Below are 24,903 nucleotides of genomic sequence, written 5' to 3' on the forward strand. Positions count from 1 at the left end.
ATGTTCAGAATGACAAAAAAAACCCTAATGCTTTTAAGTTTATGTCCATACTGGAACAATGATTGTAAAATGTGGCATAAATTAAAATTATTTAATTTTTCAGGTGGCAATACCCTACATAATAACAAAATAAACTATACCACACTATTTATTACTGTAAAGTCACATCTTAATAAAACATTTTATATCAACTATTCTGGAAAAGCCAAATCGGCACCTGAAATCAAATCAGCACCTGATTTAATACAGTTTAGAATTTAAGTTAACGATACATATTAAAAGACTTAAAATATAGTAAAAATGCTTATAGCAAGTTTGCTGATAGGTATATATCTTCACATTACGCAACATAAAATAACATTCTGTGACCTCTAAAAAAAATCCTAAATAACTACGATACAAATAAAGTTATTTCCTCTTTTTTGGTAAACAATATTTTGATAGCAGTTATTTATTTGTTACAACCAAGTAAGTAGGTTTAAATGCTCTACTTCAAGTGAAGAATGAGAAATTCTAGTCTACTTCAGAAGAAATCATTTTCCCACCTATTATTAGATATGTTACTATATTTAATTATCACACAGATATAATGATTTGTGCCCAAACCCAGAGTCATAAGGAAGAGTCTACTTCCTCAAACTATGATTTCCAGAAAATTCCAAAGGATTACAATGTGAAGATTTCAAATGTAATTTTACTGTATAAACATGAAATCCCTTACTAGTAGTCCATGACCGATAGAGACCTGAAAGAGTGCCAGAGTGAAACCTATTCAGAAACCGAAGTTAAAGTCAAAAGCCACAACTAAAATATATTTGTGTGATTACTCTCATACTTCAATAAACCAGCTACCTTACCTGTGAGATCCTTTGCTAAATCTGGGTGATTCATTAAACAGTGACTCGCAAATTTCACACTTTCTAATCTCACAGGAACGTGAATGTCATTGAATCTACATAGAAAAAGATTGCTAATATTAGTTGTAAGGCAAAATAACTATTTTCAAATAAGGTATATCAACGCTACGTAAATACCTATAAACAACAAGTTACTGATTATAAGATGTGTTGGTTTATTAAAATGACAGTTAACTTGTACTGAAGGAAGAATATAAAGTAAAAAGATACAAAATTTCACAAGAATATTTTTTACAACAGGATTTTTTCACCATGCTAAAACAAAAACGGTATAAACACATCCCCCAACCCAAACTACCTTCACTGGAGAACCAAAAATTGGAGCTTAAAATTATGCTACAAAACAAAAAATAAATATTCAAAATGCACAAAATCTATTTGAAAGAAGTTAATAGGAGGAAAATACTAGAGGAATGTGAGGTAGAAAGCAAATCATATATGAGGCAGACCCAGAAATTCAAAGGTAAGTACATAAAATACATGTGTCATATTGCCTCATAGCAAAAAAGTTTCATATGGCTGGGACCAACCTGTAACTGCTATTTTAGGTCTAATATATTTTAAGAACTTAATAATATGAAACTCAGTATGTCAATTCAGAACTGCATATAATAAGGATAAGCTGAGAAACTCTCAAGTTTTAAATTTATTGGGCAATTTAAAAACATATTAATTATGAATAATGTGATTTTTTTACCCCTTAATCTCCCTTACCCATTTGTTTCCTCTCCCAACCCTCTTCCCCTCTGGCAACCACCTGTTTGCTCTCCTTATCTATGACTCTGTTTCTGTTTTGTTATGTTTGGTCATTTGTTTTGTTTTTTAAATTCCATATGTAAATGAAATCACACAGTATTTGTCTTTCTCTGTTTGACTTATTACATTTAGCATAATACTCTCTAGATCCGTCCATGTTATCCCAAATTGCAAAATTTCATTCTTTTTTTATGGATGAGTAAAATTCCATTGTTCATGTATATATCACATCTACTTTATCCATTCATCTACTGACTGGGTACTTGGGTTGCTTCCATATCTTGGCTGTTATAAATAATGCCACAATGAACATAGAGCTAGTGCATGTATCTTTTCTGATTAGTGTTTTTATTTTCTTCAGATAAATAATAGTTCTATTTTTATTTTTCATCATTATTATTTTTTTTGGCCACACTGTGTGGCTTGTGGGATTTTAGTTCCCTGACCAGGGATTGAACCTGGGCCCTTGGCAGTGAGAGCATGAACCCTAACCACTGACTGCCAGAGAATTCCCAATAGTTCTATTTTTAAATGTTTGAGGAACCTCCATACTATTTCACATAGTGGCTGTACCAATTTACATTGCCACCAACAGTACACAGTTCTTTTCTCCACATTCTTGCCAACATTTTGTTATTTGTTGTCTTCCTGACAGGTGTGAGGTGATATCTCACTGTGGTTTCGATTTGCATTTCCCTGATGATTAGTGATGTTGAGCATCTTTTCATGTGTCTGTTGACATCTGTATGTCTTCTATGGAAAAATGTGTATTCAGATCCTCTGCCCATTTTTAAATCAGGTTGACTTATGTATGAGTTCTTTGTATATTTTAGATATTAACCCCTTATCACATATATCATTTGCAAATATCTTCTCCCATTCAGCAGGTGGCCTTTTCATTTTGTTGATAGTTTTCTTTGCTGTGCAAAAGCTTTTTCGTTTGATGTAGTCCCATGTGTTTATTTTTGCTTTTGTTTCCCTTGCCTGAGGAGACACATCCAAAAGCATACTACTAAAACCAGTAAGTGTGTACTGTCTATGTTTTTTTCTAGAAGTTTAACACCTAGAAAACTTCTAGAAAAAAACACATAGTACATACTAGCATGTTTTGGACCATGATGTCTTCAGTCTCATGACTTATTTAAAAAATTTAAGACTCTGAACATTCTCAGATGTGAATTATTTATTCTAATGACATTATTTTAGCACACACAAAAAAGATTAAAACCTGTTATGTGGGTAAATAAGACAAAGCTTTCTTCATAAAGAATTTGTCTTACAATTTATTCTCCAATAAAGACAGCAACACAGGTACTAAAGACACAAACACATATCAAAGTTTTGATATGTGTGGTTTTAATCAAGTGCGCCACATTCACTAGCCTCCAAAATATAAAAGTTAGAATCCACAGAATTATGTTCTCTTACCGTCCAAGAAAACACTGCCACAGAGGACGATTCTGTGTTGCCAAATCGGAATCTTTAGAACCAAACAATTTAGCTAAAAGTCGAACAACAGCTAATCGCTCTTCTCCATCATTGCTCTAAGGGAAAAAAGAAAATAAATAAACCCTGAGGTTTATTCATCAGATTACAAAAAAATAACATGAAACATTTCTGAGAAGCTACAATTTCATTATTTCTGCTTAAAATGATAAGAACTTTAAAATATCATGTTCTCTCATTTACTGTGCAGAAGTTGACTTGATTCCATGTTAGATCATCAGGTTCTTTGCTCTTATTTCATACACTCCCAACTGTTAATATATGCCTACTTCACTGCTTGTTTGCAATCTGTACAGATGCTGTAGAAACATGAAGATAATCATTCAATTCTAACATTCCGTAAGAGTCCTAGAAAAAATTCTATAAAGGGAAGAGCTACAAATAATTCCTGCCCTAATCCTATAATTTGATCTCCAACATAAACCCATATCAATTAAGGTTTTGATACATGAAGTTTTAATCAAGGTTCCCCTGCTGACTGGAGCACATGATACTGAATAATGTCATGATTCAGGAAAACTCATTTTAATAGAAGAGCACGAATCTTAAGAGTACCTAAAAGGTCAGGTGAACTGAACACTACCAAAAATCAAAACTTGATGCCCCCCACCGGACCAGTGAACCGGCTTCGTCCCGTGCTTTGGACCTTGGGCCTCACTTCTCCTCCAGATGGACCCCAAGTGCTCCTGCCCCACTGGCGGCTCCTGCAGCTGCACTGGCTCCTGCACCTGCAAAGCCTGCACATGCACCTCCTGCAAGAAGAGCTGCTGCTCCTGCTGCCCCGTGGGCTGCGCCAAGTGTGCCCAGGGCTGCGTCTGCAAAGGGGCCTCGGACAAGTGAAGCTGCTGTGCCTGGTGTCGCGGAGAGCCTGCCCTGGGTGTCAAGAGAGCAACCAGGACAAACCTGCATTTTACCGTTTTTCACACAACTGGACCTGACGCTACATTCTTTTTTCTATGAAATATGTGAGTTGTAATAAAAGTTGTTGACTTAAACCAAAACAAAACTTAAAGTTATTTTTTGATAGAGGCCTATTTTCTTATCCTGAATCAATATACTCTATAAAAAGTGTTCTAGTTTTCACTAGTGATGTCACGTCTTAATATAAATTAAGTTATTCTGAAACCATATGGTGCATGAAACTTTTTAAAAGTCACATATTCACTAGGAAAATAAAAGCAATAATGAAAAGCAGTTGCTAATTTGTAAAGTGTTCAAATATAATGTGTCTAAAGCAATACCAGCAAGTCAATAAAAAAAATATTTATGGGGAAAGGCAGTAAGTGAAAAAAGAAAAATGACTCCAGGATATCATCTTTTCCTTAAGAATGTCTCAACTCTCAGGGATAGGGGTTTTGTGGTTAAAATAGGTACACTTACTAAACAAAGATAAAAATGAAAATTCAAGCTTTAACACTTATAACTACAAAAATGATTTTCTTTCACAAAGTTTTTCGCAAGCAATGTGACTACAATGCAGATTAGTGCTGCCTTTTGGTAAGTAAGTCCAACTTAGTATCCAACATGATTTATTTTTTTAAAGAAAAATCAATCTATCCCTTAAATGTCAAACACTAGAAAAACTGGAAATTTTACTTTACTTGAAGGTGACTACTTTAGTAGCTTAGTGATTATTTCAAATGTGACATTTCACATCTATGTAATTTAACTACTGAAATAAAATTAAATGAAAACTCGCTCCCACCCCCTGCCTTCTTTTTCTTTTTAATTTAAATTCTTGGCTGCACTGGGTCTTCGTTGCGCACGGGCTTTCTCTAGTTGCGGAGAGGGGAGGCTACTCTTCCTTGCGGTGCACGGGCTTCTTGTTGTGGTGGCTTCTCTTGTTGCAGAACACGGGCTCTAGGCACACAGGCTTCAGTAGTTGTGGCTCGCAGGCTCCAGAGCACAGGTTCGGTAGTTGTGGCACACGGGCTTTGTTGCTCCGCGGCATGTGGGATCTTCCTGGACCAGGGCTTGAACCTGTGTCCCCTGCATTGGCAGGCAGACTCTCAACCACTGCGCCACCAGGGAAGCCACCCCCTGCCTTTTTGAATTTTTAAATATGTTCTCTGAGTGAGGTTGGAATATGATGATAGTGCTGGTAATTTTTTTCTGGTGCAAAAATCATTTGGTGTCTCTGATGTACAGCTGTTATTAGTAATCTATACCAAAGTGAAAATTATCTCATTAAGATATTACCTAATACATTGTTTGAATACAAATATATATATATATATAATGTTAATTAAAATAATGGGTAAAATGAGAAATTCTGCATTAGTAATTTACCAGTGACTTTCTGAAAGAAATTCAAATGGCCACCTAGTTTTTATTTTTCTTCAACCTTAGTTGAAAAAGGTAACCACTCTGTTACTGCTTCTAATTACAAAGTAATTGATTCAGAACAATTCTCTGTAAAAATTTTCTAAAACCAAAATAAAGCAATTATGACTGTTTTATGTTTTAAATTGGTGAATAAATGTAAATGTCTATCTCTGCCTAACATGAAAAAAGTCTTATATATAAAATGTGGCATATTTTCTGACTATAGCAAAGCTGCTAAGTAGCACAACTCCAGAGTATCCCTTAAAACATAAGCGATAATAGCACTATGGACCCACACAGTGGACAGTGTATACAGTTGCATGCAGTGGCCCAGTATAAAGCAAAATCAAACAAACTGTTATGTTGAAGCATTTTCTCTAGTATTTTTATTGTTCTCAGAGGACTGTAACCTAGGACTTTTAACTATAAAAAGCTGTAGCTATATGATTCAGGGATATAACTACAGAAAATCGCCACAGCTATAAAAACTTCCTAGGCTATCTGCTTAGCACACACTGGTGACTCCAAAGGGGGCACCCTAATTATATATAGATAGTACCTAAACTACTCTGAACCTCACGAGCCACAACTACTGAGCCCACGCACCACAACTACTGAAGCCTACGCACCCTAGAGCCTGTGCTCTGCAACAAGAGAAGCCACCACAATGAGAAGCCCGCGCACCACAACAAAGAGTAGCTCCTGCTCAATGCAACTAGAGAAAGCCCACGTGCATAACTGAATCACTTTGCTGTACACCTGAAACTATCAACTATATGTTGACAGTTTGATCAACAAACTATCAACACTGCTAACCAACTATACTCCAATATAAAATAAAAAGTTTAAAAAATGCATACCTTAACTAAATATAAGAAGGTAAACTGAACTCACATTTTATTCTTTTACAGTTAGAGAAAAACAATATGATATATATTTTTCTCTTAAATGTTAAAGGGCTTAGAAATTATAGTCAGTCCTACCTTCAGTTTGAATTCAAGCTGCGGCATGACAGATAATAATAAATGAGGATCTATAGCAAAAAGTTCCTGAATCAGATCAAATACATGTTCTGACAAATCACTTACTGATGATCTTCCCAGCACCAGGACTTGATTGAAAAACTACAGGAGATAAACATAAAAATAAAATATCCGTTTCATTTAAAAACTTAGATAGGTTTTTTTATAAACATGTTAAAAGAAAACGATATAATTAGGCATTCCATATACAAGTGAAGGTGGTGAAAAAGAACAGATGTTTAAATTACTAATATATATGATAGGACAGTCCACCAAAACAGAAGAAATAAACCTCTAAATATCATCAAATTATGAATGTTACATGAAAGAGATAAAAAGTAATTGAGTTGTTAGCTTTCTTTCAAATTAGGATGACAATTCTAGGAATCTTAACTTTCATTAAAACAAAACAATTTAGATAGTTTATGTAATTCATTATAGAGAATTTTATTGAGAAATTTCCTTTTATAGCACAGAAAATTTTTAAAAGTCTTAATCTTTTGAATTTTTATTTAAGCTTGAGGATTCTATTAGTTTAGTAATAAAGAATAATTGAAGGTGGAGGATGAGTTGTTTGTTTTTTTAAATACCCAGAAAGTCAAAAACACTGTAACTCAGAGGACAAAGAGAAGGAAAATGTGATGATACAAAGGCTGATAATTTAAAAGAATTCTAGGAAAAAGAAACAGAGAGAACATAAAAGCACAAATTAAAAGATACCTCCACTCCTTGCTAACACACATAAACTTAGAAAAAAAATTAAATGTAAAAATGCTACAGAGGCAGCTGTATGCAACCGATTTGAGCATATGTTTTTGGTAGTATCATCAAATGATATATTTCTTTTGAAAAGCAACACACATTAAGAGTTAGAAAACATTAATATTTATTACACAGACCTTGAAAAGAGTAAGGAAAATAGTTTTAACAAAACTAAAAAGTACACATGCACACACAAATAAGCACAGAACACAAATTCTGAAAGGATACATGAAAATCTATTGGTGATGCCTATTTCTGAGAATTAAGAATATTCAGGGTTTGAAGAGACAATTTTCACTGTATACCTTTTGTACTACTTGAGAAAACATTTTTTTTTACCACGTTTAAGTATTTATTTAGTAATATAAATAATACTAATAATTCATACCATTTAAATTAACAGACTCTCACTTGGGTTTTTATATGTAGAAAATAATTAAACAATAGAGAAATGCTACAAAGACAGTTACTAAAGATAGTTACTAAAGATAGTTACTAAAGGAAAACACTGAAAAAATATAAATGTGAGGCAAGAGGGAAATGATTAGGTAAATTATATGTGAATTCAAAGGAACATTTATAGTCATTCTTATCATAAATAAAAAAATCAAAATATGGAAATACATGTATAAATGAAGACAATTCAAAGTTTTATATATGAAAAAAATAGGTAGGAGTTTGAGCAAATGTTCAATAATGAAATTGCTACATTAAGGTAGTAGAATTATAATTTTTTTTCCAAATTACTTCATTGATTTTTTAAAGAACAAAAAGAAAACGAAAAAACTTCTATTCAATAAAGTAAAAAAAAAATTTATTACTCTATAACAATTATTTAAGAAAGCAAACCAAAAAGGTTCAGAAGAATGGCCTAGAGACATGAAGAAGAAAATAGAGAGAGACCCATAGATAAAGATGAAAGGAGAAAGTGAAAGAGGTCAGCATATCCAGGAGATAAAAAGATAAATACAAAGGCAGTAGAAAAAAGCGTAGAAATTGTAAACAAATTTTCATAAAATAACATCCTCCCATCTTATGCCATTTAAAAATAATGTCTATAGCTTACAAAGTTATGCTGCATTTGGTAACATTTAGACATATCAGTTTTTTATATATTTCTTATAAAAAGATGAAACTGTTTACAGGCTAAATAAGCCTTTATGTGAAAGGTTTCAATAAATTAGTACAATGGATTAAGAACTATAGAATTATGAAAAAAAATATAGGCAGAAATACATACATTGGCAATGCATGCCTCAATAGTCTGGACTGTCCTTTTCAATAGGACTTTTGCGAGGTCAAAGGACTGTTTATTTAAGTTCTGAAACACAATAAAAATATGCAAAGTTACAAATGAATTAGTGAATTTATGATCTAGATAGCAACACTAGAACACCAATGTCTTCAAGTCCACAAAATATGAAGCAAAAAATATAACTGAACTCCATTCAAGGTTTTACCCAATATCTGCTAGTCAAGTGGTCATAAATGCAGAAGTTGCAAATAGCACAACCATGAATCAAAAACTAAAATACATTAGATAATTAGCCAAAAGCCCAACCCTATATTAAGTTTAGTTTTACTTAACTTAAATTGGACCTAAGGCTTTTTGGTTTTGTTAACCAATTTGAACTGGCAATCACACCCATGCATCCTAAACAAATACACACACACGCACGCACGCACACACACACCCCTTTCGAACCCACTATCCTCAGTATTTCACCGTCCAATTAACGTCTGTTCTGAGCAAGAGTGGACCTGGTAAGTGTTTCTGGTAAAATTCTCAGCCAATTATGTTTTTAAAACGCCAAATACTGTCTTCACTCCTCAAGATTCCCAATGCATGGTAACAAATTAAAGGGTCTGAGGAAGCCTATAGAAAAGACATATATTTAATTTTTAAAAACTTACTGAAAATGGAATTCTTGTGTTGAAGAGTACCCATTAACATCTCCACACTTTGCAGTTTTAGACCAACCTGAGATTCACTGACCATCATCTCGCACCTATCCCCCAAAAAGGCAAGGATATCCTATACTCTAGGTTAGTAGTCAGCAAACTTTTTATGCAAAGAGCCAGATGGTAAATAGTTTAGGCTTTATTAGCCAGCCATATCGTCACCACTGCAACTACACAACTCTGGCTGTTGTAGCAGGAAGCAACCACGGACAAAATGAAAACAAATAAGCATGGATGTTTTCAAATAAAACTTTTACATAAATAGGCAGTGGGTCAGATTTGGTCTACAAACTGTAGATTCCTAACACTTGCTCCAGGTTTTTATTCCATTGGCAAGAGGATAAGATTATCTCAAAATTAAGGCAACCTTGGAGGAAACAAATAGGTGAGGGAGATTAAGATACAAACTTCCACGTGAAAAATCAATGAGTCACAGATATGAAATGTACAGAGTGAGGAACATAAGTCAATAACTATGTAATATCTTTATATGCTGATATACTGTAACTAGATTTAGGTGAGCATTTTGAAACGTATAGAAATATTGTGTAACAGGAATTAACATAGTGTTATGTAGGTCAATAACAAAAAAAGAGATCAGATTTGTAGTTATGGCGGGGGGTGGAGGGGCAGAATTGGATGAAGGCATTCAAAAGGTACTTCCAGCTATGAGGTAATAAGCACTAGGGATATAATGTACAACATGATAAATCTAATTAACACTGCTGTATGTTATATATGAAACTTGTTTAGAGAGTTAAGACATTTCATCCACAAGAAAAAAATTTTTTTCCTATTTCTTTAATTTTATATCTATGAGATGATGGATGTTCACTAAACATTTTATAATGTTTAAATTAAATGAAATAAATCATTTCATAATATAAGTCAAGTCATTATGCTGTATACCTTAAACTTATACAGTGCTGTATGTCACTTATAACTCGATAAAACTGGAAGAAAAAAATTAAGGCAACCTTTCTATTTCCTAAAAAGGTATATTTCCTACTCATTAAAAATAACCTCTAACTAGAATACAAACACCAAATACACTATTCCTCAAAAAGTTTTTCCTTTATTTTGCCTGACATATACTCCCCCTATGCCATACTCTCAAAATTTTGACCAATTACAGACTCATTTGAATTAAAAAAATGCAAATAATATATAGTGAGTAAGGAGAAAAATTTATAATTGACTGCATCTTACAGTGAGTAAGTATCATTAGATACATCTTCATTTAACATCTGATAATAGGTCACTGAACAGTCAGAGGAAAAGGGCAGAAGAGTAAATATCAACAGTGGGGTAGGCCTGAGTCCACCCCAGAGGGGAAGCTGGTAGGGAGCTAAGTCCTTCAGTTTCTTAGGGGGAGCTAGCAGAGAGAAACAGAAAAGGAAATGGAGAGGAATATACAGCTCTGAATCATCCTTTTCCCCTTAACATTAACCACATAGTTCCCACTTCTGCCTAAATCTTTTTCTGAAAGTGCCTAAGAAAAATGTAGGACATGGGTTCTGAGAAGAAATACAAATTCCTACACTCTACATCTACGTTACAAAAGAATAAATACATTTTCTTTTCCAAAACAAACAAACAGCAACTAACCAAGACAGTACTCCAATCTCTTGTAATTTCTAGATTAGATATGAGTGGTCAATCAATCTGGAACATTTTTAGTTTTCCAGAGAATAGGCAGCACTTAACTGAATGAAAATCTTCCATAATATATTAATCAATATATCTTCTAAAGATAACAATAGCTATAAGACCAATATGTGTTACTCTATTTTATTTGGGGCTGGAGAATGATAATGGGAATAATTACATGGGATTGCAAATGGTGAAAAACAATTATTTTTCATATGTGTAGTACTACCATTAAATATTAACCTTTAATATCTTCATACTATACAGACCTTATGTGCAGGAATGAGGTTAATAAGAATGGAGTCCAATAATTCTTGAGTAACTCCATCACCTTCCATGATGATAGAACTCATCAAGTCTAGCATGTGCATTTGTACCTTCCTATTGTGGCTATTGCTTTAAAAAAAGAGGAAGAAAAAAAAGAAAAAACAATTAGGCTTACAAAAGAAAATTAAAACTTCCCAGTTTAAAACAACTATCTCAAATGTAAAAGGATCTTCACCTGATTGAGGGAACCATGCCAGTAATGGCAAAGAAACTTTGGCTGCTCTATATTTACTTTCTCCCTTTGTTGATTATTAAAACAGCTACTAAGATATCATTGTAAAGTATTTTACAAAAACAAAAACCTTTAAATTTAATTAAGCCCCTATACAATTAGAATTCAAAGAGTGAGTTAAATTCAACTAAACAAAAATGTCAACTTCAAAGAAAGGACATCTTTGCTTATATGCCCCTGGATTTTAAAAGGTGATAAAATTTTAAGTAAGGAAACAAAAAAAATGTACAAGATAATGAAGGTAGGCAGTTTTTCATCCTTTTTATCCTTTTTGATCTTAATAATTCCTCCAAATAAGGCAGAACTATAAACACACAAAAAAGCCTAAGTCAACACTCCTATATTTTTGCCGTTGGACTTTTTAGTTCAACCATACTGAAAACCCAAAGTATGATATAAAATGCTTACCAGAACTTATAACTAGAAGGTTCTGAAAATGTCATCCTGCTATCTCTCAAAGAATTTCAAACGAATGAAAAATCAACGAGGTAAAAAGCCAAGAATCAGTTTCAGTCCTGCTTCCTTAGCCAGTATAGAGTCAATGTGGACCTCCTCAATAAATATCTCTACTGCTGATACAAACTTACCCCAAAAGATTGGCTACAAAATTGTTATAAATTAGTAGAGCATCTAGGTTTCTCCCTCTCTGACTGCATCTTAAATAAAGACTTGACCTATCCATTTTCACATTTATCAGAATACACATGCAAAGACAAATCAAGATAATATAACTTAGTTGTACTACTACAGACACAGGGAAGTTTAAATTAAGACTAAATGTTATTTCATTTATGTATTTCTTACCTATAATTTTTAAAAAATTAGTTTGAAATAATGTATAATACACCTGTTGGACACTTAGTTGTAAAATCAAAGATGAAAAAATTTATAAAGTTGGTAGAAAAATTGTCCCATCATTAGAGACACAGTTTTCTACAAGGCAGAAAAATACCCCTTTTAGAAAGATATCCCTCTTGCATATCCTCTCTTAAATATCTTGTTTACTACAGGCCAAGATTGTGAAAGATCAATTATATAGTGGGATGTGTGTGTGTGGTAGGGGGTGAAGAAGAACAGATATTCAGCTTGATGCAAAAGAATGAAGAGAGTATATAGCTCTCAGATCCATATGCACTTGAGGATAGGAAAGGAGTGAAGGAAAGATAAATGAAAAACGGACTTAAAAATTATTTCCACAAGTTCCAGCCCAAGCTTCAATAATAGGGGTAAGATTTACTCTCCTACTTGAACAACTAAAAAACTGGACAGAATATAAGAAATAACAGTTTTCAGACATTATACACATGCTGCTGAAACAAGGGAACAATTTTCGCAGCTTACTTTTCCTACTTGGTAAAGTTTCCAGGCTTCAGTATGGGAAGAGAAGATACTAGCAGAATCTAATGGTTTTCCTGAGTCTGGGGTGACTATAGCTTGCAGGGCAGAATACCAGAGGGGAGAGAGCTACTCAGAGAGCAAGCTCACAGAGGGTACCCCCCTCCCCGAGTCTTCAGGTGCTTAGTGATCAGCACACGCAGGTGAGGAAATTTCTTGAGTTTGGGGAAGGTACCACCTGAAAGGCGTGGAGGGAATAATTCCCGGAATTCACACAGGTCTTAACAATGTGCATGTTCCAACTACAGTGGAAAATCTTATAACTTACAGGGCATCTAATAGAGTAATCAGAAGGGTAAACCCACATATCCTCTACGAGCTCCACCCACAATGGGACATCAAAATCAAACTGTTTAAAACCAGTAATAGAGAAAATCTTAGGTGGGTAGAGAAAAAGAAGATACATTATTTACAGAGGAACAAAGATTTAAAATGACAAAACTTATCATTAGAAACAATGCAAGCCAGAGAAAGATGCAGGAAACATCTTTAACAGTACTGAAAGAGAAAAAAAAAAGTCTATTAACCTGAAATTCATACCATGAAAATAACTTTGAAAAATGAAGGTGGAATAAAAGACTTTTTCAGACATATAAAAACTGAAAGAATTCTATCAACAGTAGCCCTGAACTATAGGAAATGTTAAAGGAAGTCCCTCAGAGTAAAGTAAAATAATACCAGGTGGAAATCTGCATATATGCGAAGGAATGAAGAATACCAGATATATGGTGAATGTGTCAGTAAATACAAATCAATAAACTCTATCAAAAGGCAAGTCCTTTATTTACTGATACCTCATTGTGAATTCTTTCAATTAGATAATTAGGTCAACAATAAACTTAGATCTTCAGAGTCAGTAAAGAAAAATATTGATAGGATTGTACGTAAAAGTAATAGAGGAAAGAAGTATAACTGCAGAGTGGGAAGCGGACTTAAGTGCATAACCAAGGTCACAAAATGGGCAGAATGACAAGTCAGGCATTTTTTTTTTTTCATTTTGTTGGTGATTTTAATATTAAAAGAAAAAACTGCAAATATGTGGTAGAGTGCAAACAATGGCCACAAACTGTTCCCATCTCTTATGCACAAGCCTTTAAAACGCTGCTCTGTCCAACAAAATATGGAGTCTATCTAACCAACCTTTGCATCTGGGCTTGCCTATGAACCTTGCTTGGCCAATGAAATATAAGTAAACATGAAGTATGCAGAGGTCTTAAAAAGTGCTTGTGTGGTGGGGTGTGCCCTTCTTGCTACATTTGAAACCCAGTCAGCATAAGAAGAGGTCTGAACTAGCCTGCTGGATGACAAGAGAGTGACACGTGACCCAGTTGTCCTATTACCTCAGCCAACTGCCAGATGTCCTGCTAACTGACTGCAAATACAGGAGCAAGTCCAGCCCAGAGAGAAAGAACTGACAAGCAGAATCATGAGCAAAATAAAATGGAATCTGTTTTAAACTACCAAGTTGTGGGTTACTTTGTTATGCAGCAAAAGCTAAGTAACACAAAGGTAAAGTTTATACATTTTATCTTTTATTTAAGGGCCTTCAGTTAGTTGCCACAGGAAGCTTTTTCTCATGCAGTTTTTTTATAAGCTTCTATCACTAGACCAGGTTGGTCCAGTCCTTTCCTGTTTATTTCTGGTTAATTCTCTTCCTACCATTCTATCTAAGGAAAAGAAAAATATGTTAAAGTATTCATAAGAAATCTACAGAAAACTTTAGAAATGTGCTGTCCAATACAGAAGCTGTTATCCAACAGCCACTTGGCTACTGAAGATAAAGTCTGAATAGAGAGCCTTATGTTGAAATAATAATGCTTTTGGATAACATGAAATAAATAAAGTATATTATTATTATATATATATATATATATATATTTTTTTTTTTTTTTTGCGGTACGCAGGCCTCTCACTGCTGTGGCCTCTCCCGTTGCGGAGCACAGGCTCCGGACGCGCAGGCTCAGCGGCCATGGCTCACGGGCCCAGCCGCTCTGCGGCATGTGGGTGGAATCTTCCTGGACCAGGGCACGAACCCGTGTCCGCTGCATCGGCAGGCGGACTCTCAACCACTGCGCCACCAGGGAAGCCCAAGTATATTATTTAAATAAATTTCACTTGTTTCTTTTTACCTTTCTTAATGTGGCTACTAGAAAATTTAAAATATATTTGACATATATTATGTTTGCATATAATGTAATGTTGCAGAACACATCTCATAACAATGCTTGGTTTACTACACACACACCACACACACACACACACACACACACACACACACACACACACACACACACCCCAGAATGAAACACTGGATTGAAATCAGTTTTGGCTCTCCTGTTCAGCAATTTGTGCCCCGGCAAGCCACCAAACTCCTCTGTACATTAATGTCCCTATTTCTATAAGGAAAGAGCAATGCTTACGATTTTTTTTAGCTGTAAAATGAGAAGATATCAAAGTCAGTATACTTAACCGCTGAGCTATTATGCCTCCCAGTACTCACTAATGATACTTACAATACTTAAAATTTCCACCTCATCAGTTAGTACTTCATTATATAAGGTCTCATACCGCTTGCTTTACAAGAGTCAACCTATACAATTGACACCATTATTTAAAATGGTAATATAAGGACAAAGGCAGGTTTCAGACAACAGAATTTATTTTCCTTTTTATGTTAACTCTTCTAAGGAAAACATTTCCTTTTAACTAAAAGATCTTAGTGTAAATGCACAGTACATGATACTTTAATACACAGAGCAAGAAAAAGAGACAGAGATGCTTAAAAAATAACTTACTTGATCACTGAGAAGAGAGTCCTAAAAAGCTGAATAAAAATTTCATTGCAATCTTCCAATTCAAAGCAGATGTTATATGATTTAACCCAAGCTAAATTCTTAAATAAATAAATAAATAAAATTATTTACACATACATAAAAGTTACACAAAAGCAAGCTCATTAATAAAATTTAATTTTTAGAATTATAAATCTATAGTAAAACTTATAATGGCCCAACATATAAAATTACAATTGTTTAAACAGTCGTACTCTGATCTTTAAAAAGACGTATCTGCTGGTATTAACCTTCTCTAATTGAAAAATACTGTCAGAGGCTAGTAACACATATATACGTACAAAATATAGGGCACAGTGAAAATTAATTCAACTTAATCTCTTTTGGGATTAGAAAAGAATAAAAACAGAAATATAAAAATAAAGTTTCAAATAATATAACAGCTTTGCCAGTGGAATATGCTTTATCTTTTCAGGATATGAGGAGCAAAAAAAAAGATTGTAAATGACATTTTCTTAAGTGGGCTTAGTATAAAACAAACAAACAAAAGATTCATTTTACATTATAAAGTTACTATAAAGAATTTTCTACAACATGAAATAATGTGATATTTATTAAATAAAATTTGTTTACCTCTAATAAATAAAAGTATCTATGAAACTGCGGGCTCCTTGTATCCTCCAAACCCTTTAATTGTCTGGTAATAAACAAAAATATGTCCTGTTTTAAAAAATGATAAAACATATTAATTTAGATACAAATACTTGTCACATTCACAATACACTAATAGTCTACAATATATATTCTCCATTATAGACAATAAAAGAAAATTCTCTTTAGCCAATGACTTGGGACTGGCCTAGTCCATTACTTAAAATATCTGGAAAACAGCAAATCACCTAAAATTACATTCTTTAGAAGCAAAAATAAAGATTATTACTGCCACAAATCTTTAGGCTTTCTCATTCTGAGAGGACCATAGGTTCTATATCTTGCTACCCTTCTAGTACAGAACTTTATTCACTATCTTCATCTTGTATTATGGCAGTTATCTTCAGTTTAAGTACCTGGATATGAGTCTCCCATTATAATTTCCCAAATTAAACAGTAATTTTCAGTACCTAGTTTTGAATTTGATGAGTGACTACAAAGTTGTGTGGAACAAAAGCAATAATAGACTGGTCCAAGGGTTGTACTTTCCACAACAATAGTGCTCCATTTCTTAATAAGCTTTCTTTAGAAGTTTTAACCCCAAATAGTATCAGTATGGAACAAACTGATTTTAGGACTATTTAAAAGAAAGCAATCCAAAGGATTAAAGTATAAAAGTATTCAAAATACGAAATCAGCTCAAGAGATCAACTCAAAAGAGGAGTTCCTCAAACATTTCTAACAAAGGCAGAACCATCAAGATGATCATACAGTTTTGCATATAATATAACTTGCAGGGGAAAACAGTCATTTGAATGTGTAAATTCTGTTATATAGTTGTTTTGAAAAGTGTCATTCATCCACCATCCCCCCTTCAATTCAGCCATCTGGGCTTTCAGATGGATATGCCTGAAGGTTAGATATGAGCAGACAGGGACTAGTTTTGATCCATACCTTTTAATGCCACATAAAAATACCAATCATTTTTGTGGATACTCAATATTAATTGAATGAATAATTAATTAGTTTTAGAACTTATGATATAATCTTCTTACGGTCACAGGATGATTAAAATGAAACCTATGTTCCTAAGGGTAGTAAGCTAAACTATAAAAGTAAACCAATTTTGTAAAGATTGTATTTACCTTAAGTTTATCATGGGAAGTATATGGAGCTTCTGGGGCATAGATTCTAAAGATGTCAGCCAAACAGCATGCTACAAGGAGACGCACATCTTTATTGGGATTCCTGAGAAAAAATTCAGATGCTAGATGCAAGGCTAGTGGGAGATACTGCTGTTTTTCATCTTCTGAATCCTGATCCATATCCATAAAAGTTTTGACTACCATCTGCAAAAATATATAGAAGAAAAATATAATCAACTCTTGATATTTAGAAACCAGTGGAGTATATATATTTAATCATCTCCATTACAACACAGACTAGCAATCAGTTACCATCAGAGGATTCACAATCAATTTTTGTACATCTTCATTTAAGAATTCGAGTAAAGATTCCAAGCGTGAACAAATGCCAACTTTTGGATTACTGATAGATACATTATCTGCATTTGTACCAGGTTTACGAAGAACTAAAGACTCTCGTTATTATATTATATCTAGCCCCAGGTAAAAAGTTCATGGCTTCATATGGATAAGCAAATCATTTGTTATTTTGCAACCTCATCAATTATGTTTCTTGTACATTTTATCATCAAAGCTGCCTTGATTTAGGCTCCTTAAAACTATTTCATTTCACACTTTAATGGGTTTTGCAATTCACAATAGAAAGCCATGTTTAAATATTTTTATGTAGTTGTACTTCTGATTAAAAGCCTTAATTATAAAATAACCTCTGTTCTTATTTATGGTTTCAAAATTAACAAATGCACATTTTAGAATCACTCTAAAAGGCAAAAAAAGTATAATGAAAAAATCCATAATTTCTCAACCCCAGAAAATAACCACTATTTATGTTTTTGTGTATTTTACGCTGGTCTGTTTTCTCTGTAAAGATGCAAATAACCATATAGTCATTCCTTATTCATTTATCCAATCATGATTATTTCCTCATGCCATCAAAATTCTTCTTTAAATAAATCAGACTTCACCTAACCAGTCACCATTCTCAAATATTGAAGGTGTACTTCTATTTCTATTTTGACAAGACTTTTTATCGTAAGTGCTGGGTTTTTTCAAATACTTTTTTCTGTGTCTACTGAAGTGATGTTTTCCACCTAATTCTGTTATGAGAGTAAATCCCACTGACTGGTTTTCTAATTATAATCCAATTTTAATGTATAACATACACTGTCCTAAAATATAGACAGGTATAGTATGAATGACCTAACCTGGAAAAAACAACACAGATGAGGATGACTGTAAATCACTATTCCTTATGAGCCTAAATACAAATGTCAGGAATGGCATCTTAAAGAACTGAATTCGGTGATTTTATTATAAATGGCTTTGTGCTCATACAGAGCTTGGGGGTGGGGAAGGAGGAAGGGAACAGTAAAAGTGGAAACAGTCAACATCTGGAGAATACAGGAGCTCTCTACTATTCTTGCAACTTTTCCAAGTCAGCAATTATATCAAAAGTCAAAATTAAAAAAGAACACATTTACCACATGATATGGGACAAACATACATATATTAATAGTTGAAATGAAAGTTCACCAAATAAGACTTGTCTTTTAAAAATTTTTTTAACAAATAATGTTAAATATTAATCGGGGGTGGGGAAGATGTATTATTCTTTTTCTGATTTTAATATATAAAATCTTCTGATTTTATCTGTGCATCACTAGTTTGATATAGAGATGTTAATAATATGGAAATAAAATCACATTTATAAAGTATTCTAATTCTACTTTAAAACCTTTTAAATCAGAAATGCATATGGCATAGTGATTTACAGTCATCCACATCTGTGTTGTTTTTCCCAGGTTAAGCCATTCATATTATACTTGTCTATATTTTATGACAATGTGTGTGGTGCATTCCCTTCTGAAAGTTTTGAATCCTAGCGAATTCCCAAGGACCAGATGTTCTTTTTAAAATTATTATTTATTACACTACTATTACTTCATCCAGAGCTTTATTTCTTTTAACATGTTTTGAAATATTTGTGTTTATTCCACTTGATTTTAACATTAACATATAGCTGAGAAAAATGTTTTCCAGTTTTAGAAGTCATTTGTTTCTTTCACCTAACTCTTGTCAGGAAAAGAATTTTTATCTGTTTTGTTAACAGTTGTATCCTCAATGACTAGAACACGACTGGCATATAGTAAGCTTGCAAACTTTTTTTTGAAAGAACATTAAAATTCATGACCCGGAGCAAACCACGATTTGAAAAGATACATGCACCCCAATGTTTACTGCAGCACTGTTTACAATAGACATGGAAGCAACCTAAATGCCATTGACAGAGGAATGGATAAAGAAATGTGGTACATATATACAATGGAATAATACTCAGCCACAAAAAAAGAATAAAATAATACCATTTGCAGCAACACAGATGGACCGAGACTGTCATACTGAGTGAAGTCAGATGCAGAAAGACAAATATCATATGATTATCACTTATATGTGGAATCTAAAAAAATGGTACAAATGAACTTATCTACAAAACAGAAATAGAGTCACAGATGTAGAAAACAATCTTATAGTTACCAGGGGGGAAAGGCGGAGAATGATAAATTGGGAGATTGGGATTGACATATACACACTACTATATATAAAACAGATAACTAGTAAGGACCCACTGTGTAGCACAAGGAACTCTACTCAATACTCTGTAATGACCTATATGGGAACAGAATCTAAAAAAAGAGTGGATATATGTAATATGTGTAACTGATTCACTTTGCTATACAACAGAAACACAACATTGTAAATCAACTATACTCCAATTAAAATAAAAAAACCAAAGCAACAAAGTAAAATGTTAAGATTTGATAAAGGTGAGTGGTAGGTACATAAATGTTTGTCTTATTATTCCCTATGAATGTCTGAAATATTACAAAATTATAAGGACGCAATTTGATTAGGTAAAACGAACTTTTGTTTTTAAGGTTTGGGGTGCAAGTTTCCAATATGACTTGAGCTACTTGGGAGATTTTCCAGAACAGCTGTTTCAACCATGTTCCAACTTTGAGGTTCCTAGTAGCCCTGGTAGAGGCAACAAGACAGCCAAAAGGAGTGGTGTGACGGGCACATGCCCAGGGTCTCTCAGTTGCTTGCCTCTGAGCAGCTGGCTTTTCATTAGCTTTATATATTGACCTTCTGTATTTGGGCAGTACAATACCTTAAGACTAAAATAAGTTTGTAAACCATTGCTACCCCTCATAAAAGCTAGGAAGCTTTGCGTGGGGGAGGATTGGGAGTTTGGGATTAGCAGATGCAAACTAGTTTATATAGAATGGATCAACAACAAGGTCCTACTGTATAGCACAGGGAGCTATATTCAATATCCTGTGATAAACCATAATGGAAAAGAATATGAAAAAGTATATGTATAACTGAATCACTTTGCTGTATAGCAGAAATTAACACAACACTGTAAATCAACTATACTTCAATAAAATTTTTTTAAATTCATGAAATGTCTTTTTAACATCTACTCTGATAATATATATCATGTATATTTTTAAAAATATGACCCATATGTCCCTACCATTCTGGCAAAAAACTTCATCAGTTCTAGACAATCAGTACATTATGTCTGTTGCTCGAAATTTGTTTAGAATTTTTAAGTAAATATAGTCTAAACATAGGTCTATAGCAGGGGTCACAACTCAAGGGGAGGGAAATGGAAATAACCACTTGGGAGAAATGGAGAGCACATGCCCCATCCAAAGACAAGAGCTGGTTTCAGCTAATTGTTGCCAGGTGAGAATGCAGACCTAGTACTGCAAAATCATTCAGTTGATCAGGACACAATAAAAGGTTAAGTGAAATCATCCGACTTGAGAATTTCAGCAACTCCAAAAAGTTCATACCATTGTGAGGGACAAGCAAAACGTGTCTATGTGGTCCCCAAATCAGCAATTTACAAATTGTTAGAAATATTTCAAAGGAAAAATGTCAGCACAGTCAACTTTTCAGGTAGACAAATTATTCTGAAAAGCTGTTTTGCCATTTCTTTTATACTTAGTTTTCTTTAATTAGTTATAAAAGATTATGAAGAAAATATTCAATAAACTGAACATCATTAAAATCCAGAGAGCCTTCAAAATGTTAATGAGGATTTTTATAGCACATATTCCTAAACCATACCACAGAAAATATCAATAACATTTTCCAAGCCCAAAAGTAATGGTAAAAACAGACCACTTTAGAACCTACCAAAAAAAATTAATTCCCAGTGGAATAAAAATCTAAATTTGAAAGGGACATCTAAGAAAGTTCTTAAAAATTAAGAGGGGGACTTCCCTGGTGGCGCAGTGGTTAAGAATCCGCCTGCCAATGCAGGGGTCACAGGTTCATTCCCTGGTCCGAGAAGATCCCATATGCTGCGGAACAACTAAGCCCATGCACCACAACTACTAAGCCTGAGCTGTAGAGTCCACGAGCCACAACTACTGAGCCCGTGTGCCACACCTACTGAAGCCCACGCCCCTAGAGCCCATGGTCCACAACAAGAGAAGCCACCGCAATGAGAAGCCCGTGCACCACAAGGAAGAATAGCCCCCACTCTCCGCAACTTGAGAAAGCCTGTGCACAGCAGCAAAGACCCAACGCAGCCAAAAATAAATAAATAAATTCATAATAAGAGGGACTTCCCTGGTGGCACATTGGTTAAGAATCTGCCTGCCAATGCAGGGGACACAGGTTCCAGCCCTGGTCCAGGAAGATCCCACATGCCTCAGAACAGCTAAGCCCGTGTGCCAATGCTACTGAGTCTGCGTGCCACAATTACCGAAGCCCGCGCACCTAGAGCCCGTGCTCTGCAACAAGAGAAGCCACCACAATGAGAAGCCCATGCACCACAAGGAAGAGGAGCTCCCACTCGCCGCAACTAGAGAAAGCCTGCACGCAGCAATGAAGACCCAATGCAGCAAAAAAAAAATTGAATATCTTTATGATCTTGAGCAGGAAGGATTTCTTAAATCAAGACACAAAAAGCACTAGCTATGGATTGATTCTTTCCATAAACTAAAGTTAATGTGCATTCATCAAAGATATCACTAAAGTTTTCAAAAAGACATGCCACTTAATGAAAGTAGATACTTGTGACACGCATAACCAACAAAGAACCTATCTAAATATATGTAAAGAACTCCTACAATTCAGTAAGGAAGAGAAAAGCCAATTGTAAAATGGACAAATGACTTGCTAGGCTAAGCACTTTTTGAAAGAAACCCAAATAGTCAAAAAAATGGGGGACTAAATCCCATTGGTGGCCAAGGACATGCAACGGAAAACAATGGTAAGAGAACTGACATTTTAATAATACTGAGTTCTCTGATCCACAAATATGGTATATGTCTCCACTGATTTAGGTTTTTCTCTTCCAGACTGACTGAATATTGGGACAATCACTGCATCCTTCTGGAAGGATACTCTCTATGTTGCACTTCCATCACAATGCTTATCTCACTGTGCTTTCTGCTTTCCTATTTATTGTCTCTCCTAGGGCTATGGCTGCACCCTGTTTATTTCTATACCTTTGGCACGAAGACTTTGGTTTGACATATACTCAATAAAAGTTTGTTGAGTGGAAAAAAATGTCTTCCAGCATTTATTATGTAGTTTTCAGTGTATTGGTCTTTTATATTTTGTTACTTCCAACTATTTACCTTATGGATGCTACTGCGAATTTTAAAAACTTTGCATTTTCCAATTGCTGGTTCCTATTACATATAGGCAGTCAATTTTTGCATACTGAGCCTTTCACACTGCTACACAGCTTTACTGGTTCTAGTAGCTTGTTTATGCATTTCTCAGGATTTTCTATAAATGCAATATCATTAACAAAAAAGGACAGTTTAATTTTATCTTCTCTAATTTGTATGCCTTTTCTTTTCCTTATTGTGCTAGCAAAACCACGATACTGAACAAAAGTGAGAGCAGACATTTTTGCCTCTTTTGAGATCTTAGAAAGCATTCAGTCTTTCACCATTACATATTAAGTTAATGGGTTTCTGTAGATGCCTTTTTATCAGGTTGAGAAAGTTTTACCTTCTATTCCTAAGGTGCTGTTAGTTTTTATGAAGATTTTTTTTCAGATACTTTTCCCACATCTGTAGGGATGATAACATGTTTTTCCCAATTTACACTAGTGTTAATATGTGCAAATAAATTGACTGATTTTCAAATATTAAACCAAATTTGCACTCCTGGAATAAACCTGACATGGTGGTCATTGGGGGTGCACTATGTTTCGCATGTGTGCGGTGGGGTTTTTTTGTTTTTCCTATTTTTGGTTTGTTTGGTTTGGCTGGCTGGATCTCCCCTGCTAATATTTTGTTGTTCATTTAGGCTCTTGGTCTGCAGATTTCTTTTCTTGTAATATGTTTTGCTTTGGTATCAAGGTAATATTGGCCATATAAAGTGAGCTGGAAGTGTTCACTCTTCCTGTTCGCTTAGTTTGTGTCGGACTAGTATGCTTTTTACCTTAAGTGTTTAATAGAATTCATCAATGAAGTCATCAGGGTCTTTATTTGTGGGAAAGTTTTTAGTTGCAAATCTAGTTTCTAAAATCAGTATAAAGGGACTTCCCTGGTGGTGCAGTGGTTAAGAATCTGCCTGCCAATGCAGGGGACATAGGTTCGAGCCCTGGTCCGAGAAGATCCCAGATGCCCCAGAGCAACTAAGCCTGTGCACCACAGCTACTAAGCCTGTGCTCTAGAGCCCTTGAGCCACAAATACTGAGCCCACGTGCCACAACTACTGAAGCCCACGCGCCCAGAGCCTGTGCTCCGCAACAAGAGAAGCCACCACAATGAGAAGCCGGCACACCGCAATGAAGAATAGCCCCTGCTCGCCACAACTAGAGAAAGCCCACGCGCAGCAACGAATACCCAATGCAGACAAAAATAAATAAATAAAATTTTAAAAATAAAATAAAACCAGTATAAGGTGGGACTTCCCTGGCGGTCCAATGGTTAAGACTTTGCTCTTCCACTGCAGGGGGCACAGGTTCCATCCCTGGTTGGGGAACTAAGATCCCTCATGCTGTGTGGAGCGGCAAAAAACAAAAACAAAAACTGTACACTGAGTGCCTAGCCCTTTGCCTAGCACAGAGTAGCTCCTAAGTGAATATTTCTTGACCTTGAGCAGGAGTGATAATCAATCACAACATTTGCCAAAAGCTAAGTGACCAGTTATCACCTGCAATGTATAATAGTTAAAATCAGTATAAAGCTATCGGGTTTTCTATTTCATCTTAAGTCAGTTTCGGTAATTTGCATTTTTCCAGAAATATATCTATTTCATTTAGGATACTGAATTTACTAGCATTAACTTGCTTATAATATGCCTTTATTACCTTTTTAATGACTATAAAATCTAAACTGATGTTTCTTTTTTCACTGATATTGCTAATTTTTGTCTTCTTTCTTTTTTTTACTTTTTATTTTTTCCCCCTTGCCCCCC

The 24,903-nt window shown here is 34.4% G+C and overlaps 1 protein-coding gene and 1 pseudogene across 8 annotated transcripts in view; one reads left to right on the top strand and one right to left on the bottom strand.

The window, feature by feature from the left end:
- The window catches only part of PDS5A (PDS5 cohesin associated factor A), a 127,211-nt gene that overhangs the window by 60,406 nt on the left and 41,902 nt on the right, over positions 1-24,903 (bottom strand). For 7 of the 8 annotated variants that reach the window (XM_030881086.2, XM_060299244.1, XM_060299248.1 and 4 more), the window contains exons 3-10: positions 17,443-17,646; positions 16,280-16,366; positions 15,650-15,747; positions 11,170-11,296; positions 8,529-8,609; positions 6,488-6,628; positions 3,102-3,217; positions 858-952 (exon numbers count right to left, since the gene is read on the bottom strand). In XM_030881086.2, coding sequence (XP_030736946.1) covers positions 858-952; positions 3,102-3,217; positions 6,488-6,628; positions 8,529-8,609; positions 11,170-11,296; positions 15,650-15,747; positions 16,280-16,366; positions 17,443-17,646 — 949 coding nt within the window. The remainder of the gene's footprint in view (positions 1-857; positions 953-3,101; positions 3,218-6,487; positions 6,629-8,528; positions 8,610-11,169; positions 11,297-15,649; positions 15,748-16,279; positions 16,367-17,442; positions 17,647-24,903) is intronic. The other variant, XM_060299245.1, reaches the window with a different exon arrangement.
- On the top strand, positions 3,849-4,019 carry LOC115865962 (metallothionein-1E pseudogene; annotated as a pseudogene).

This window comes from Globicephala melas, chromosome 5 (assembly GCF_963455315.2).
Source record: "Globicephala melas chromosome 5, mGloMel1.2, whole genome shotgun sequence".
In the NCBI taxonomy this organism is placed as follows: domain Eukaryota; kingdom Metazoa; phylum Chordata; class Mammalia; order Artiodactyla; family Delphinidae; genus Globicephala; species Globicephala melas.